Genomic DNA, 18,653 nt, shown 5'->3' with positions numbered 1-18,653 from the left:
CTGTGCAGGTGCACATCCCCGCTTAATATGGGATCTTCACCTTTTGCACAGAAAAGTAGCTGGGGTCTATTGTATATATTCTTGTTATATCCTTTTTTTTTTTAGTTGGGGTTTGTAAGGCTTTAATGGTGATCAGATGTTAAATAAATCAGCACTCAAAGTGTTTTTCAAAAAAAAAAAAAAAAAAAAAAAAAAAAAAAAAAAAAAAAAAAAAAAAAAAAAAAAAGGTACTCCCAAAGGAAAATGGGACTTTAACGGCAACATCGGTATATAAAAAAGCAATTTATTCATACAAACTAACATATACAACAATAATCATGTAAGAATATACAAAATATAGAAACTTTAAAAGCAATGGTATGATAGTGATGCTTGGAGGGTCTTCAACACGGCCCTGTGCGTTTCAGGACTTGACAGGCCATCCCTTCATCAGGGGAATTTTGCAAAGAAGAGTCACACTAAACATATCAAATTGAAAGTCCTAATGCTGGAGTCGTGGCGGCGACCACGTCGGGCACATATCACCCCAATGTCCAAACGGAGACCGGGCGAGCGACTGGTCCACCCAAGCCACGCCAACCTGGGAGCCTCCCCAAGGTAGCAAATCCACAAAGTAAAGATCAAATTGGATCTTAACGGTATTCAATCCAGAAGAGAAAAAAAAAAAAAAAAAAAAAAATCAAGCCAGGGATGCACCATATGAAAAGTAGAGTATATGAACCCTATTCCAGTACTTCCTCCATGAATTCCCAATAAATACATTCTTGTAGCGGTAAGCCTAGGAGCAGGGGTCCTTGAACCATCCAGTAATGTGGCGTCCAGCACAGTGACGAGTAAGTATGTTTTTCACATCCCCCGTCATTAGCTGCTTTTTTTTTTTTTTTTTTTTTAAGCTTTGCAGAGTGGGGAAATTATTTCTGTCTTTTGGACCGCCTTGGGGAGCTTCCCCTCATGAACATTTAAGAAATGGGGGGGGGGGGGAACGACAGTTTTCAATTGTAGACAAAGACTGCTAACATGTTTGTATCACCAGCATGGACATATGTGGGGTAAGACGCTGCTCAAAACCAACCCAGTTCTTCAGATATGGATATAGCTGTAAGGGCCTGCCACATCCGAAGCACTGGGTCAGTGCCTTACCCCACAAATGTCCATGCTTCTGAATTAGTGCCTGATGCCTGCTCCTACTTTCTAAATAACCAAATACTAAAGCCTCGTGCACGCGATTGGCTTTTCCGCAGACAAAACCTCACTTTGGTCCAAAGGCGTGTGCCTGGATTTTGTCTTGCATACAAATACAATGGCATACATTCGCTGCCGGAGCTCCAGGAGAATAATCCAGATGATTATCAGAATTCTCTGGATGACGGACCCCTACTTTCACCAACTCTTGGCATGGTTGACCTCCTATATTAAGCAGGACACATGCATGAGGCTTTTATTTTATGGTTGAATAATAATGATTTGATATATTTTTGGATGCATAGAATGCACTTTTTGGTTAAGTTCAATTGACAGATAGAAGACAAATAAAATTAGACATGTTTTTTTAAATGCACTATATATTTAAAAAAAAAAAAAATTGTGGAGAATACTACTTGTCTGTGTTTTACTTCAAATGACAGTTTGGGAGTAGGCAGTCCAACCACTTCTGGCTCGTCCTTGCTTCCGAGCATGCATGTTTGAACTTTGGACTTTTGTACACACGCTCGGAAAATCCAACAGATTTGTCGGCAGAAAATTTTAAAGCTTGCCATCCAACATTTGTCCACGGAAAATCCGACAATTGTCCGAACAAACAGTCGGATTTTCCGCCAACAGCCTGTCACACATTTCCAGCAAGAAAATCCGATCGAGTGTACGAGGCTTTTGTCTGCACGTGATCACGTTTGTATCACCATGTGCGTATGCCCTATTTAGCCAGTAGCTAGACTTATGCCAGGTTATCAAAAGCAGATCCGCTCTCTGGTAACACTTCAAAAACCTTATGAATATCACTACTCGCAAACTAGAATCTGCAGCCCTTGAAAAGTCCTGGCAAAAATCAGGTACCACAAGAATTCTGCTGCAGAGCATCACAGTGCTGGATCAGCAGGCACCACCCCCCCAGAAACTGTGGTGGTATTGGGACCTGGATGGGGGACTTGTGATTAGATCTCGCTCAACAAGTGGGGGGGGGGGAGTCTAATAGAATGGCTTAGGAGAGAGTGGGTGGAAGGCTAGTAGTGATAGCATGTCCATCATGGTAGCGGCTTTGAGCAGGCATTTTACAAAGTCTAAAATAGTCAATAGACCAGGGCTCAAAATTTCAAGTCCTGAACTACTAGCCAGGCCTTAAAGCCACCAGTTGCCCCACCCAATCCCTGCCCCTAAACACCCCCCAATTAGCTCATGAAACGACACTTAAATGTTTTAGGCAGAAGAGTTACAAAATAAAAAAACAATGCCAACCATTGCAGCCTCACCTGTGCAGAGGACTGGCGTTCTGTCTGTCAAGGCGCCAGGTCATGAGGCAGGGCTGTGTGTGACAGCGAGTGGAGGCAATTTTAATGTAAGCTGTTAGAGCAGGTAATCCCCACTCTGATCCAGCTGGCAATCCTCTTCCTCCATGCCCTCTACCCCTGGAGCAATGGATGGGAGAATAGCTCCCATTCAACCCTGCCTGTTTGCAGGTGCTCCTCTCCCCACCCCTCATTTTCCACTTGCAAATTGGAGTAGAAAATTTGAGGGCTGCGATAGAAGTCATGACAATTACAAATTCCAAAGCCTAGTACACATCCCCATGAGCAAGGTTAAATTAAAACATTAATAAAGTGATCATATCCTTGGCTTGATTTTTTTAGTAGTACGACAGAAAGAGAAAATGTGTCTACCCATAACAGACAACCAGGTTACTTCTCAGATCATTCTTTAATCATAAATTAAAGCTTAGAAAAGTTTTAATTTTTTGCATTATATTCAAGTATATATTTCCTTCTTTTAAATTACAGCACAATACATAAATAATTGATTTCTAGAAATTGCTTAATTTAGTTCAGATGACCATTGAACCCAGTATTATTGGGCCTGATGCGCAGAGATGTAGGATCTACTGTAGAATGGCAGCTGGGGAGCTTAGACATATTGCTGCTTTTTGCTTGTAGCTGCCTTGCTGGCCAAATCTCTGGCTCTCTCCTTTGCTGCAAGTGCTGTTTCCTTTGCTTTTTCTGTTGCCTCTTTTGCAGTTTCCACTAGTGTCCTGGAAGGTGCATCACCTGAACGAGAACAAAACAATCTGTTCAAGCACTGACATAGTCACAGACGTACCACCTTGGGATCCCAGCTGCACTGCACTCCTTTACTATAATCTATCCAAATTGGACAGTTCACTTTAGGGCACATGGTCATGCTTCTATAGCTCTTAAAGCTCAACAGAACTTCAGCCAAACAGATTAATACATAAAAAAAAAAGAGCTTAATTTCCCAAAAGTATTTGTATTTATACCCAACCTGTCCTGATATTTTACACAGCTTTTCTGCACAGCCCAGTCTGGTAGGACAGGGGACATGATTTTTTTTTTTTCCCCGGCAGCAGCCAAGCAACACGTACAGGTCTGGTCCTGCCCTGGACTGGGAAAGAAGCAGAATTTATAAACTCACCTCTCTGCGCACTCTACTCCCCCAGGAGCTGATGCGCGTGCCTGATGACCGCCAGGCACCCACAATCACTTGTGACAGAGTGAAAACGGGGATGTGTGTGTGTAAAATCCCAGTTCTGTCAGGAGAGAGGCAACAGATCCTGTGTTGGTATTGGGACAATGACCTCTCTCCTTTAGTCAGCCCCCCAGTTAGAAACACATAGGGAACAGTTAACCCCTCGTGTTACCCTGCCAGTGACATTTATACAGTAATCAGTGGCTATTTTTAGCTCTGACCTCTGTAAAGATGTCACTGGTCCCAAAAAAAAGTGCCTGTCACGATCCCGATAAAAATTGCAGACCACCATTACTAGAAAAAAAAAAAAGTTTGGGTACAACATCACACGACTGCGCAGTTAAAGTGACGCAGTGCCATATCCCAAAAAAATGGCCTGGTCAGGAAGGGGGCAAATTTTTCTGGGGCTGAAGTGGTTAAAATGGAACTCAAATTTATACCTTTATCGAAATGCGTTTATCTGGATATTTTTGTTATTCTGTCACTGTTAAAATAAATCTACCATTAAAATTATAGACTGATCATGTCTTTGTCAGTGGGCAGACGTACAAAATCAGCAGGGGATCAAATACTTCCTCCACCCCCCCACTGCAGATTTCAAAATGTGCCACATTCATCTTATCAAATATAGGTATCATCTTTACAGGTGAAATAATCAGCGCATGAAAAATAAATAGAGTATATACAGTATATGTACTTCGGTGCATTGTATCTGGGCCCAACAATGTTTGGGTATGGGAATCAGAAAACATATCAATACACAGATGTAGACCTGGAGGGAAATGGCTGCTTTACAACAAAGATTCGAAGGCTAAAATCCAAGAGGCAATTATATGCAGGTATGTCTAGGAACAATTGCAAGTTACTCATCATTAGCTTCTAGTAGTCCAAAAAAAAAAAAAAAAATTTACAGGATTTAATTTCCACTGTTAAAGGATGCATATCATACACAGCAAGGTCTTAAGCAAGATTTTATATACAGGCAAGGCTAGTTATTATACAGTCAACGTGACCTTGCTCTCGTCACACTTCCCATCTCATGACTCAGACATTACTAAGAGAACACAGAGCAGCTGTTCCTGTATTCAAAGTCAGAATATAAAGGAATTTGTGTATCCACTCACCTTGCAATTTCGCCAGGATGAATTCAAAGCCCTTCATTGCCTTGGTCACATTACTTTTGAACCGAGCCAGACCAAATTCCTGATTTACAGGGGAGTTATGGGGGGGGGGGAGGGGGGGGAGAGAGAAAAAAAAAAAAAAAAAAAAATTCTTAAATCATCCATCTGCTGCGTTGATTAGGAATAATACACATACTTAAAATATCCACACTACTCTTCTATTTACCTACGTGGTGGATTCAGTACTGCCACCCAAGCATAGGGACCCCATGCTACAAGAGAACCAGTGACAATCTTTCCTAACAAAAACACCAGAAGTACAACACAGCCTACCAACTCAGTTTAAACAAATGCTATTTAACTGGTCTGATTCTTATAACAATAAGACAAGAGCCCCACCTATCATTTAAATAGAAATAAATTCTCCAAAAAAAAAAAAAAAATTTACAGGGTTTGCTTCCTACTGCAGCACAGTGATTGTGCTTTACGGTTCCTTTTTCTTCAGCTAGTCTTTCTACTTGCATTCTTGAAAATAATGGGCTCCAGGTGACTTAAGTCACCCATACATTATGTTTTCAGACATTATGAACTGATTCCACACTCAAATGGCCACCCAAGAATAAAGTAGCACTGGCACTGTTTGCCAATGCTGTTCATTTCTTCCACCTTGTCTCTCCATAAAAGAAATAAAGTTAAACATAGCCAAGCTGCCATGTTTTGTATTTTTCAATTGAAGTTTGCAGAGCCAGGTGGTGGTGGCATGGGCGCCAACAGCTCAAACTTCATCAAATTCAGCAGAAAATCAGCCACAATTCAAATCAAGTATGGCCAGCTTTAAACTCTGAACTGAAAGCAATAGGTCCTAAAACGTGTCAGGTGTCAGGCACGTGTCAGGCCCATAAAGTACAGACAGCTAATACACAATTAAAATTGTTTACCTGCCAAAGTATTTATAATGCTGTCTAACAAGCCTTGTGATTTACACATGTCTGCCACAGATCTACTTTCTAGTTCAGCTTTACTACTCACTGGAACAAGTTGCTTGGTGTCATATTTGCATAAACCACAGGACAAAACACAGATTTACAATTACAAATATTTAGCAAGTAAGCTAGAGGTAGAGCGTCAGAAGGTGTGCTAGTTGTGACCAGCAGGACTTTACATTACTTGGTCAATCTACTACTATTTTGTAGGTTGTAAATGCATTACATACTTATGTCTTTAGATGCAAAATTTTGTTGGCACATATCCTGCGGTCTACCGTTTGTTGGAAAAGCTAAAAATGTTGGGTGCATAGCTCACATTTTTCTAGTATGGGTCTTTGAAAAAAAAAAAAAAAAAAAAAAAAAAAAAAAATTTATATATCATGAGCATATTGTATAGATAAGTGAAGAGAGCCATACTTCACACAGACCATACATTCCTGAATGAGGAAAAAACCCTTTGCATAAGAAAATGCTTGTAAGCGTGCTTTACCACTCATTAGTAAAATATTATAGAGCCATTAAGAATATGCAAGTGAAATCAATAAAGCATTTGCTCCACTTTTCTGATGGTACAACCCTGTAAAAAGACCAGTGCCAGATTCAAAATACAGTATTCTGCTGCCAGTTTCAGTAGCTTTACTGAAACAGCAGATTAAGGCATTTCCTAATAGCACCAGTTTTACAACATGGCACAATTACTGCTCCAAATTAAAAAAAACATTACTACCTTCAGTTTGTAGATAGCAAGATTGGAGGTAATTAAGACCAACTGTAAGTCGGCATACAGAGACAGACAGCTTAGGCAGAGTTCCTGTCTGTATGCGGTGTAGCAAAAAAGCACGTTTGTCAGAGTATAGATATATGGAAAGAACCCACACTATGGAATCCATCAATTCTTTATTTGATAATCACCAAGTACAAAGTAAATGCTAAAATTTTCAGCAAGGAGCCTTGTTCACAGAATATATTATATTAGGGATGCACCGAAATTTCGGCCGCCGAAACATATCGGCCGAAAATGGCCCTTTTGGCAAAAAGCCGAAAGAGAATTTTTGCCGATACCGAATGGGGCGGGTGCGGGGCTCCGCCCCCTAGTGCCGCCTATCAGGGGGGCTTCCTATATCGTAGAAGTGAGGAGAGCCGCCGCCTGTTTGATTACAGCGCCGGGAACATCACAGCTTTCATTTCAATAGCTGTGTGTTCCCCACTGCGCGCCGTCACATACAGCCCCTCCCCCTTGTCCAGGCACTTTTGATACAGATCACCCGTCCAATGGGGCGGCGGCGGCTCTCCTCTCCCTTCACTGGCTGCACGCATCTGACAGGCAGTGGTGAGGCTGCATTGATCTCTTGTATCATGTCCGCAGTCTCTGAACATGTCCCCAGTCTGACCATTTCCTGTACCATATCCCCAGTCACTGACCATCTCCTGTATAAAAATATTTTTAAAAACCAGTCACTTTCGGTATCGGTGTCGTTTCGGGATCAAGGAAGATTTATTTTCAGTATCGGTTTCGGCACCAAAATACATACATACATTACAGACTAGAACCACTTCCATTCATTAGTCATTGCGAATAGCTATGGAGAATCACCATTGCATGGAGACTCTCAAAAGGTAAAAAAGTTAGTATAGATTTAAAATTCATTTATACATTGACACAATAACCATGAAAAAAAAAACAAACAATCAGAATATCATACATGAATTCTGTGATTTAAAAATCTGAATAAAATCCATTAAATTTGTTTAAAAACCATTTTTGTGTATATTATAGCAAAAAAGTAAGATTGTTTTTTTTCAAAATAGTTGCTCTTTTATCCCCTATTTTGTAGACGTTATAACTTTTGAGCAAACCAATGTATGCTCATTGCAATTTTTTTTTTACCAAAAATATGTAGAAGAATACATATCAGCCTAAACGGAGGAAGAAATTTGTTTTTTTTGGGGGACATTTATTATAGCAAAAAGTAAAAAATATTGCCCTTTTTCAAAATTGTTGGTCTTTGTTTATAGCGCAAAAAAATAAAAACCGCAGGAGGTGATCAAATACCACCAAAAGAAAAAAAAAAAGTCAATTTTGTTGGGTACAGTGTCGCACGACCGTGCAAGTCAGTTAAAGTGACGCAGTGCCTTATCACAAAAAAATGGCCTGGTAAGCAGCCAAATCTTCTGGTCTGTAAGTGGTTAAACTGGATTAAATTCTCCTGAAAAAGTGGTGCATAAATGCAAAAGTAAGAATATCTTGGCCATTGGATTTGTCTTATGGGATTTGCGTTAATAATGTGGATCTATCCCTGTGTGCAGCTGTAGCTTTTGCTTTGTTAACATCCCTGGAGTTATATTTGCATGCTACTAATCTAGAGGCCATTGTGTCACACTCCTGGACAAAGCTTCTTTCAGTGGAACAACTTCTCTTAGCACTTATACATTCACCAAGTGGAACCGATCTAATCGTGTGTGCAGGACAACTGGTCGCCAGGAAAACCGAGTTGCCAGCTTATTCTTTCCAGTAAGTACGAGTAGATACGGTTCCACTTGTAGAATTACCCTCCAAATTGACATCCAGAAAATTTTAGATCAAAATTACAACTAAATTCCAGATTGTTGTTATTATTGATACTGGTTAAAGAGAAAGACGTACTCCGAGGTGCCCTGCCATATAAATAGCAGGTCATCTATGAAATAACCGTACCATTTGATGTGTCTCGCAAAAGGATTATTGGGAGAAAATTTTTGAAGAATTTGGACAGATTCCAGAATGCGGGTTCTTTCCATATTCCGCGTTTGTGACGAGTGGGAGGTCGCCTGAACCTGGCACCTGTAGTGAAGGTACCAGTAACCAACACGGATATTTGGAGGTTTTCACAGTTAGAGCGGTGTCAACCTGTGTGGACATTTCATTTACCTCCCCTGCACCACACTCCGTGCCAACTCCTTTGTTGATTGTAGCAATTATTTCTGGTACCAATCATCCATTCATGGACTGCATTTGTATCAATTTTCTAGACCAAGTTACTTTGTAAAAGATCACACCAATATTATATTTGTGGCTTATGAATATGGATTGTCAAACCAAGATTTCTCAGGTCTATACCAAAGATCCTTCACCTATACCAGAGGACTCAGTCTGTATTTCCTTGTTTGGACAGTTAAAGACTGCACCGATAAAATAAAATAAACTGTGGTGGGATTCTGAGGGTCTAAAATGATATAGCCTCTATGATCCCCAGAGGGTTAAGAATCAAAAAGTTCCCAACAATCTATTCAGACGAGTTCATGAAAGAGTGGAATAACACTCTATCAAAGTGCTCCCTGGATCTCATGGGATTAATAGTTGCATGAGGAGATGCTTCTAATTACAGTTAGTGGTGACATCTAATAATGAATAATGGTGAATCCATCCGGGACTCTTTAAATGCATATAATGCACTGGAAAAGTCACAAATCATTGGATTCGGAACTAAAAGGATCTTGTGAAGACTGAACAAGGCATAATGGCAATAAACAAAAGACAGAAATTTCTAAGAGATTTGCAGGACTATCAAAATGGGGCAGTTTATGGAAAAAACACAGGATGGAAAAAACACAATATCTGAAGAACAAAAAATCCCAGATGAGGGGGGCAAAGACATGTAAATTCCAGCTCTCTGGAAGTCAGACTCACAATCAGAGCTCTTCTACTACAGAAGGAGGTGCTTCAGTTACATCTATGGGGCTCAACTGCTTCTGTGTCTAAGGACTCGGCATGTGAAAGAGATCAAAAAAACTATTCTGCCACAAAAAACAGTCAAGGAAAGAAAAGAGCAAAAGGAAAAGAAAAACCAGAAGAGGGAGTTGAAGCACATCAAAGACCGCAAAATTTGAGACAAACAAGGGCCAACAGGAAACTATAATGCAGGTGAAATCAAATACGGACAATGTTCATAACGTGGCGAATCTTTCTCATATCCCCTTTCAGATCCTGAACGCTTTACTTTCTAAAAGGTCTCTTCCCGTCATTACACTTCGATATCTTTAACACTCTATTGGATGTCAAATTGACAGATTCCAGAGTGCAGGTTCTTTCCATATATACATATTCCGAGTTTGTGACGAGTGGGAGGTCATCTGAACCTGGCACCTGTAGTGAAGGTACTAGTAACCAACAGAGTGGTGCTAACCTGTGTGGACATGTTTGTGAGAGTGTCTGTGCAGCTGGCGTCATGTTTGTCACTGGTCACTACACCAAGATCGCTGCCATTACTAGTAAAAAAAAAATAAATAAAAATGCCATAAATCTATCCGCTATTTTGTAGACGCTATAACTTCTGCGCAAGCCAACTAATATACGTTTTTTGCAATTTTTATTACCAAAAATATGTAGAATACATATACTGTAGGCCTAAACTGAGGAAAAAAATTGGGGCTATTACAGCAAAAAGTACAAAATAGTGTGCTTTTCAAAATTGTCACTTTTGTTTATAGCAAAAAAATTAAAACCGCAGAGATCAAATACCACCAAAAGAAAGCTCTATTTGTGGGGGAAAAAAAAAAAAAAAAAAAAAAACACATCAATTTTGTTTGGGTACAGCATCGCACAATAGCGCAATTGTCAGTTAAAGCGATGCAGTGTCGCATCGCAAAAAATGGCCTGGTCATTGAGCTGAATCAATTAATCGTCTCACTGCTAATTAAAAGGGGAGTGGACTCGATAGCGAACTAGGAATTCTCATCAAGCTTAGCTTGCCCAGTTTCAAAAATCCTCAGCTGTGCTGTCTGTGTGACTGCTGCAACAGCAGTGATAATGGTCAGTTGCAGCAAGGATGGAGTGTCCAGTCAGTGCGCCATGCACATAATGGGTACATAAATCTATTGCCTGTGCTGACATTTGTCATGTGAAGCCACAATAGAATTCAAAAGTGTAAGACACTCTTATGAATTCCTTTGATAGCATTTAAACCTCTATTAGGAATTAAACAAGTACTGAAAAACCAAGGATGCCAAAATGTTCATGGCACAAAGAATACAGCTCAAATGATTTTTCTACGTGCGCACTGACTGAAGAATTTGTAAACGTGGTCTTTTACATCTTATAGCGGTTAAAACAAAATATCCCAGCCATAATATACACTCAACTCACTTGTATGGGTCTGCTAAAGCCAAACAGACGTGAAGACACCCAAGCCTCTCTTTTAATCTCGGTCCAATTTTTGTTCTCTGGATTTTCACAGTATGTGCAGCGTTCCTCCACAGACTGTAAATGAATACAAAAATATTGTTTGCAAATGAAGCGCTCTTAAAACACTATAGTCTAAGCAGCTGGGATGACCGCAAGACCTTGCTTACCATGACTGTGCTGTGGTTTATGTTCCAGGTATAGGTCGTCATGGTTTTCTTGTGAAGGTCGATTATGGAGTCTTCAAAAATGTACACAGCATGGGCCACATTGGCTGGGAGGAAGCGCTCGGCCCAACGTGGTAGGCGGTTGGTCTTAGTTAATAACCTCCTGGTTAAAAGCTTCTGGTCACTGGTTACCTCACGGTACAGAATGTCTTCAGTCAGGACATGTTTGCTTTAGGCCCAGGAGAAAAAAAAAAAAATAAATAAAAATCTGTAGGCACAGGACAAAGTATATTTTACAAACTAAAGATTAGTGGCGATAAAAAAAAAAAAAAAAAAAAAAAAGTTCACCAAAAAGCAACGAGAATTTCCCCTTAAAAAGAATATAGCCACTTTGTGCTATACACAGTTACACACAGATTTTCCAAATGAGGGGTTGCAGCATGGAAGCAGTATTTATTGCATAATAGAGTAGAATTTCAAGCTTCCTGTCATTTTATATACAGTAGATCATTTGGGTCAAGCTGGCACAATTTTGATTACTAAACAATGTGGCTGCTGTGTACTGTACTATACTATTATAGCATTAGCTACATACGGAAAAAAAAAAAAAAAAAAAAAAAACACGACCCGAATGCTTCTCCGCCATTGAGAAGCATTGTATTGTTATCAGTATACACGTTGCGTGTCAATCGCTTGGCTTTCTAGCTCAGTCAGAGAAAACCTTGTACTGACTGAAATACATTGCTTCTCTTGAATGGTGGAGAAGTAGGTCAGGCTGACTAGTTCCATCAGCAAATGTGAAGTCGTCCAATCTGCTGCTGGAACACAGTGCCGCAGAACTAATGCTATTACAGTGGATTAAAGGCACATACAGTGGCTGCATCACAGTTTGACCCAAACAAACAATTTAAAGTGACAGGAAACCTGGAATTCTACTATGATCCAGCTGATTATATTGTATTTAATGAGCAGGAAATACCACTGAAAGAAAAAAAAAAAAAAAAAAAAAAGAAGAAGAAAAGAAGAAGAGCAGGGATGCCTTAAAGTAGAATTCCAGGCTAAACCTAACTAGACCAAAAAATGCTCCTCGACCCCCTTCCAACACCTACACTGGGGAGGGAGGAGGAGCTTCGCTTTAACCTAACTGGCAGTGTATACAATACTTTGCCAATGGTGCTGTACACACACACACACACACAGTGCCTTGACAAAGTATTCATACCCCTTGAAATTTTCCACATTTTTTCATGTTACAACCAAAAGACGTAAATGTATTTTATTGGGGTTTTATGTGATAGACCAACACAAAATGGCACATAATTGTGAAGTGGAAGGAAAATGATAAAAGGTTCACACAATTTTTTTTTACAAGTGTGGAATGCATTTGTATTCAGCCCCCACCAACTCAAGTCTCAGATTGCCCTGTATTTGGCTCCATCCATCTTCCCATCAACTCTGACCAGCTTCCCTGTCCCTGCTCAAGAAAAGCAACCCCACAACATGATGCTGCCACCACCATGTTTCATGGTGGGGATGGTGTGTTCAGTGTTAGTTTTCCACCATACACAGAGTTATGCTTTTAGGCCAAAAAGTAACATTTGGTCTCATCTGACCAAAGCACCTTCTTCCCCCATGTTTGCCGTGTCCCCCACATGGCTTCTCGCAAACTGGACTCCTTATGGCTTTCTTTCAGCAAGGTCTTTCTTCTTGCCGCTCTTCCATAAAGACCAGATTTGGGGAGCGCACGACTAATTGTCCTGTGGACAGATTCTCCCACCTGAGCTGTGGATCTCCACAGCTCCTCCAGAGTTACCATGGGCCTCTTGGCTGCTTCTCTCAATGCTCTCTTTGCCCTGCCTGTACGTTTAGGTGGATAGCCATGTCTTTGTAGATTTGCAGTTGTGCCATATGCTTTCCATTTTCATATAACCGATTGAACAGTGCGCCACGAGATATTCAAAATCAAAATACGTAATTGTGTATGCGCTAGGTAAAAATAAATAACGTGATAAAAATATGGATAACACCAAAAATTAATATCGTAGCGTAAAATATATAAATCACATTAAAAATATACAATAATAATCAGTGCCATTCATTTGTGAAAACCAATAAATGAATATATATATCTCACGTTAAAAATATTCAATAATAATAAGTGCTATTCATTTATAAAAACCAGTGAAAATATATATATATACATATATATATATATATATATATATATATATATATATATATATATATATATATATATATATACATATATATATATATATATATATATATATATACATATACATACACACACACACACACACCATGCAACACGTGAAAAAATCCAAGTGATGATGAAAAAAAATTATTGAAGTGTCCAAAAATTCAATAAAAATAATCAATAAAATATGGTATATAAAGTGCAGGCATTAGTGTCCAAAAAAATATATATAGGCTTTCCTCATGTTCTTCCTATATGGTGTGCGAAATACGGCATGCTTTGGTGCCCTCCAGTGACCCCCCAGATGAAGGCACGCTATCCCTGTGCCGAAGACGCGTAGGGGAGGGGCAGGACGGAGCTACAGACAAGCAGAGGATTACACACCACACTGCACGCCAGACTTTTGTTCCTGTATCCCTGTGTATTACACTATGGATAGGATGGTGCACTGACGCACCCATACCTTGTGAGTACCCTCCTGGAGGGAAGTGGTTTTATAATTTAATAAATCTGACGGTATTACACTATGGAGTTTCTTTCTTTCCTACATATGTTACCATTGATGATTATCTGAGAGAGGTGCAGATCATTCCCAACAGATCCTATATGAGCCCAGGAGTGGCTCCACTGCGTGTATAGACACTGTTTAATCACTGTGTCACACGCTCAGAGGTGAGCGCATGAGCTATTGGGGGTCACTGGAGGGCACCAAAGCATGCCGTATTTCGCACACCATATAGGAAGAACATGAGGAATGCCTATATATATATATATATATATATATATATATATATATATATATATATATATATATATTTATTCACTGGTTTTTATAAATGAATAGCACTTATTATTGAATATTTTTAACGTGATATATATATATATATATATATATAGATATATTCATTTATTGGTTTTCACAAATGAATGGCACTGATTATTATTGTATATTTTTAACGTGATTTATATATTTTACGCTACAATATTAATTTTTGGTGTTATCCATATTTTTATCACGTTATTTATTTTTACCTAGCGCATACACAATTACGTATTTTGATTTTGTCACATACACGATATGAAACGTAGATAGTGTGTGCAGCTGATTGAAGCATTTGGATTCACTTTATAGGCATCAATCCATTTGTGGCTCACAAGATCTTTATGTAATTAACGAGATATTCAAAGCTTGGTATATTTTTTTAGAACCCAACCTTTGCCTTCATAATGCTGTTTGTTCACTAAGGTTCTGACAAACCTCTGAGGGCTTCACAGAACAGCTCTATTTACACTGAGATTAAAATTACACAGGTGGACTCTATTTACTAATCAGGTGACTTCTGAAGGCAATTGGTTCCACTAGATTTTAGTTAGGGCTATCAGAGTAAAGGGGCTGAATTATGCACGCCACACTTTTCACATATTTGTAAAAAATTTTGAAAAACACTTATTTTCCTTCCACTTCACAATTATGTGCCACTTTGTGCATGACAAAACATGGAAAATGTCAAGGGATATGAATACATTTTCAAAGCACTGTATATATTATGTACTAGGGTTGCACCTATACCAGTATCGGTGCCAAGCATTTGCACGAGTACTTGTGTTCATGCAAATGCTCCGATGCTTGACCCGATACCTGGCAGAAGGCCTGTACACCTGGTGTCCTCCGTGTAGTGGTGGTTGTGGTGGTGGGGGACGCCTAACAGATGATCGGCGCGGTAGTGGGGGCAGTTACAAGCATCGATCTGCCTGTATAGCTTTTCTGACAGCTACTTCTCTCCCTCCCACAGCTGCCAGGGAGATCGGTGCTTGTAATTGCCACACCCATCAGCCCCTGTGTCCTCCCCGGCTCCTCCTCTGGTGTCACCCCCCCCCCCTCCCAAATTCTGGATCTGTCAGGATGAAAAGCGGAGGAGGGAGCCGGTAAATTTACTGGCTCCTTCCTTTTCTAAATGCACAGTCAGTAACTGACTGTCCATTCATAACTGAGCATTGTAAACTGTTTATGATGCTTCAGTTTAGGGAGGAGGAGTCTTTGCCTCCTGTCCATCTTCGGTGCGGCTGAGGCTGCTCAGAAAGGGACTGGGGCATCTGTCTTTAGTTTCTTTCCCTGTCTCTCAAAAAAGGGAGATGTTGGGGGTCTATGATAGCTCACCAAAGCCCACCCCCTCCCCCCACAGGGTTGATAAGATTTTTTTTTTATGACACCATCCACTCCCCATAAAACCCTACTGACAGTCCATGCCCCCCTCAGTGCTGCATATTTGTGCCACTGTCACATGACATTAAAACAAAGCATCGATAGATATGTATCTATCGATGCTTTGTTTTAATGTCATGTGACAGTAGCACGAACATGCAGCACTGAGGGGGCATGGACTGTCAGTAGGGTCTTATGGGAGTGGATGGTGTCCAAAAAAAAATAATCGGGGGGTGGGGGAGTGAAAAAAATTTTATATTTTTTTTTTTATATATATATATATATATATATATATATATATATATATATATATATATATATATATATATATATATATATATATATATATATATATATATATATATATATATATATATATATATATATATATATATATATATATATATATATATATATATCCCCAACAAATGTCAGAAAAGGGTTTAAGTGGTTAAAATTTCCTCACTTACATTCCATTGACAAATTGTTACAATGTTTAGACTTTGTTTCACTGCTAAAGAATGTTATGATTCTTGGCAGACTGCCATTTTTTTCTTTTGATGGCTGTGGCTTCAGAAGAGCAGAGAGAGTTCTTTATATAGCAAGAATCGTAAAACACTTTTCAAGATCGCAACGGAAAAAAAAAAAATTGTGATAACGATTGACGAATGTGTATATATCTATAGCTATCTATCAAATAATTTAGACCATCCCTACATTAAGGGGAATAGTCTGTACATGGTATTGTATGCCTTTACTGTCTTGTTATTTATGTATGAAAAAGGGAATAGGAAATAGGAAATACTGGGTGGGGAAGAGCAGAGCTTCCCTTTTCACATCCAGTTTACAGAAATAAGTTTATATAAATGGAAAGACTTCCCATGGTTGAGCTTACCTGTATGGGTTTGGGTAGCGCTGCCAAAAAGCAGTGAATACTTGGTCCCAGGAGCTCTTCAGCTCATTCAAGCCTAGAAAATACTTCACCATTGTTCCCAAAAGAATTACTGCATCAACTAGATGGACTCAGGAAACCATCGGAGGACGGCAGTGATGGTGTGTAGAGGTCACCTGGAGAAACCGCCTGGATCCAGCGTGAAGCCGGACTGTCTGCCCTAGTGGAGGGACTGCAAAGAAAATATGAACACACCTATGTGTGAAACTAGAAAATTCTGTATACTTTATATCAGACATGTCCCTCTCTGCAGCTCAAGACAGAACAGCCAGCACAGTGCGATACATACAACAACCTCAGTAATCTGTCATTTGTGATAACTGCACTTTCCACTAAACTAGTGTACATTGTAACTATTATGAACAGCAATACAATGTGATTTCTTTTTGAACATAGAGCAGCTTTTTAAGACAGAACATGAACTGATTGCAATACTTCCCTAGCAGGGATCTTCAAACTATAGCCCTCCATCTGTTGCGGAACTACACGTCCCATAAGGCATTGTAAAACTGACATTCACAGACATGACAGGAATTGTAGGCCTCAAACAACAGGAGGGCCATAGGAGGAGAGTTACTAAAAGTGGTGCACTCAGAATCTGGTGTAGCTGTGCATGGTAGCCAATCAGCTTCTAAAATCAGCCTGTTCAATTAAAGCGGAGGTTCACACAAAAATTCAACCTCCGCTTTTCAGAACCCTCCCCCCCCTCTGGTGTCACATTTGGCACCTTTCAGGGGGGAGGGGGGTGCAGATAACTATCTAAGACAGGTAATTGCACCCACTTCCGGCATAGACTCCCATGGAAGCCTATGCCTCCTCCTGTCCCCCCGCGCTGTCTGCTGGGACACACATAGGTCCCAGGAGATAGCGGGGACCAGTTAGGACACGCAGTGCGACTCGCGCATGCGCAGTAGGGAACCGGTCACTGAAACCGCAACGCTTCACTTCCTGATTCCCTCACAGAGAATGGCGGCGGCGGCAGCTGCCCAGGACCGAGGGACAATTTGGCCTCGGGTGCCGACATCGCTTGATTCGGGAACAGGTGAGTGTCCTTTTTTAAAAAAATTCAGCAGCTGCAGAATTGCGAGACTCCCTCTAAGATTTGGCAATAAAACTGGAAAGCTGATTAGTTTATATGCAGAGCTGCACCAAATTTTACACTCTTCAGCTTTAGTAAATAACCCCCTAGTTTGGTGACCCCCTGCCTTACAGGAAAGCGCAATGAAAGGGTTATAATAATTTATCCAATCAGAAATCAAACCCAACATTTTCAACCCTTCAATAATAAACCACTGGTGATTGTGTTCACTGGGTACAAAGGAAGCCGGGGGGGGGGGGGGCGGCTATCTGCTCAGATTAGAGTGATTGATGATCATATGTATCAGATCATAGGAATTCCTCATATTCTATGGATGAGGACAGAGATAGGGACTGAGAGGCCAATCACAGCACACTGCAGGAGAAAATTGGAGAGCCCAGAATAATCTCCATACACAGAGCATACCTCCCAACTTTTTGGGATGGGAATGAGGGACACCTATCAGCAAACGTATGTAGGCATAGGACACACCTCCTGCCACGCCCCTTAAAGGAGAATTGTGCAAAAAAAAAAAAATAGTGCATTTTATATACATCTATATAGATCAGACCAAAATGAGGGACAAATGGGGGGGAATGAGGGGCAGAGGGACATTGCTCAAAATCAGGGACAGTCCGGAGCTATGCACAGTGTACTATAATCCCAGGAGCAACAACTACATGGAAACCGCACCAAGCACTGCCCACCACGCTCCGCTGTGCCATCTCACCATCATATAAAGTCAGTATGGCGGCTTCTCTTTACTCCCTGCCATTGCCCTTGAAGAGCGCGAGCTGACAATAGACGGAGCACCGATGAATGACTAAACACGTGTTTCTCTATGTAGTACAATGCGAAGTGTCCCTGAGAAAATAACACGGTATATCCAGACTCAGCCCACCTCCCGCCTTACCCGCTCCACGCAGGGACTCAGCTCTTTCCAGCCGCCATGAGGATGGTACAGGACGCCCCTAACTTCCGGCACCGAGCGCAACTTCGCACGTCACGTGACCAGCATTTGGCTACCATTTCCGGAGTCACGTTCCGAAGACGGGGCTAGCCTGAGAGGGGGGCGGT

General features: G+C 40.5%; 1 protein-coding gene across 1 annotated transcript; it reads right to left on the bottom strand.

The window, feature by feature from the left end:
- Nucleotides 1–2,891: 2,891 nt before the first annotated feature.
- On the bottom strand, nt 2,892–18,622 carry PRELID1 (PRELI domain containing 1). The gene is made up of 6 exons (XM_073620487.1): nt 18,490–18,622; nt 16,442–16,670; nt 11,129–11,354; nt 10,923–11,036; nt 4,818–4,896; nt 2,892–3,254 (listed from the first exon to the last, which is right to left on the bottom strand). The coding sequence occupies exons 2-6, from the start codon at nt 16,531–16,533 to the stop codon at nt 3,115–3,117; spliced, it is 651 nt and encodes a 216-aa protein (XP_073476588.1). The 5' UTR covers nt 16,534–16,670; nt 18,490–18,622; the 3' UTR covers nt 2,892–3,114.
- Between the last annotated feature and the right edge of the window lie 31 nt (nt 18,623–18,653).

This window comes from Aquarana catesbeiana, linkage group LG03, assembly GCF_042186555.1.
Source record: "Aquarana catesbeiana isolate 2022-GZ linkage group LG03, ASM4218655v1, whole genome shotgun sequence".
Taxonomy (NCBI): domain Eukaryota; kingdom Metazoa; phylum Chordata; class Amphibia; order Anura; family Ranidae; genus Aquarana; species Aquarana catesbeiana.
This window is presented reverse-complemented; position numbering and strand designations above follow the sequence as displayed.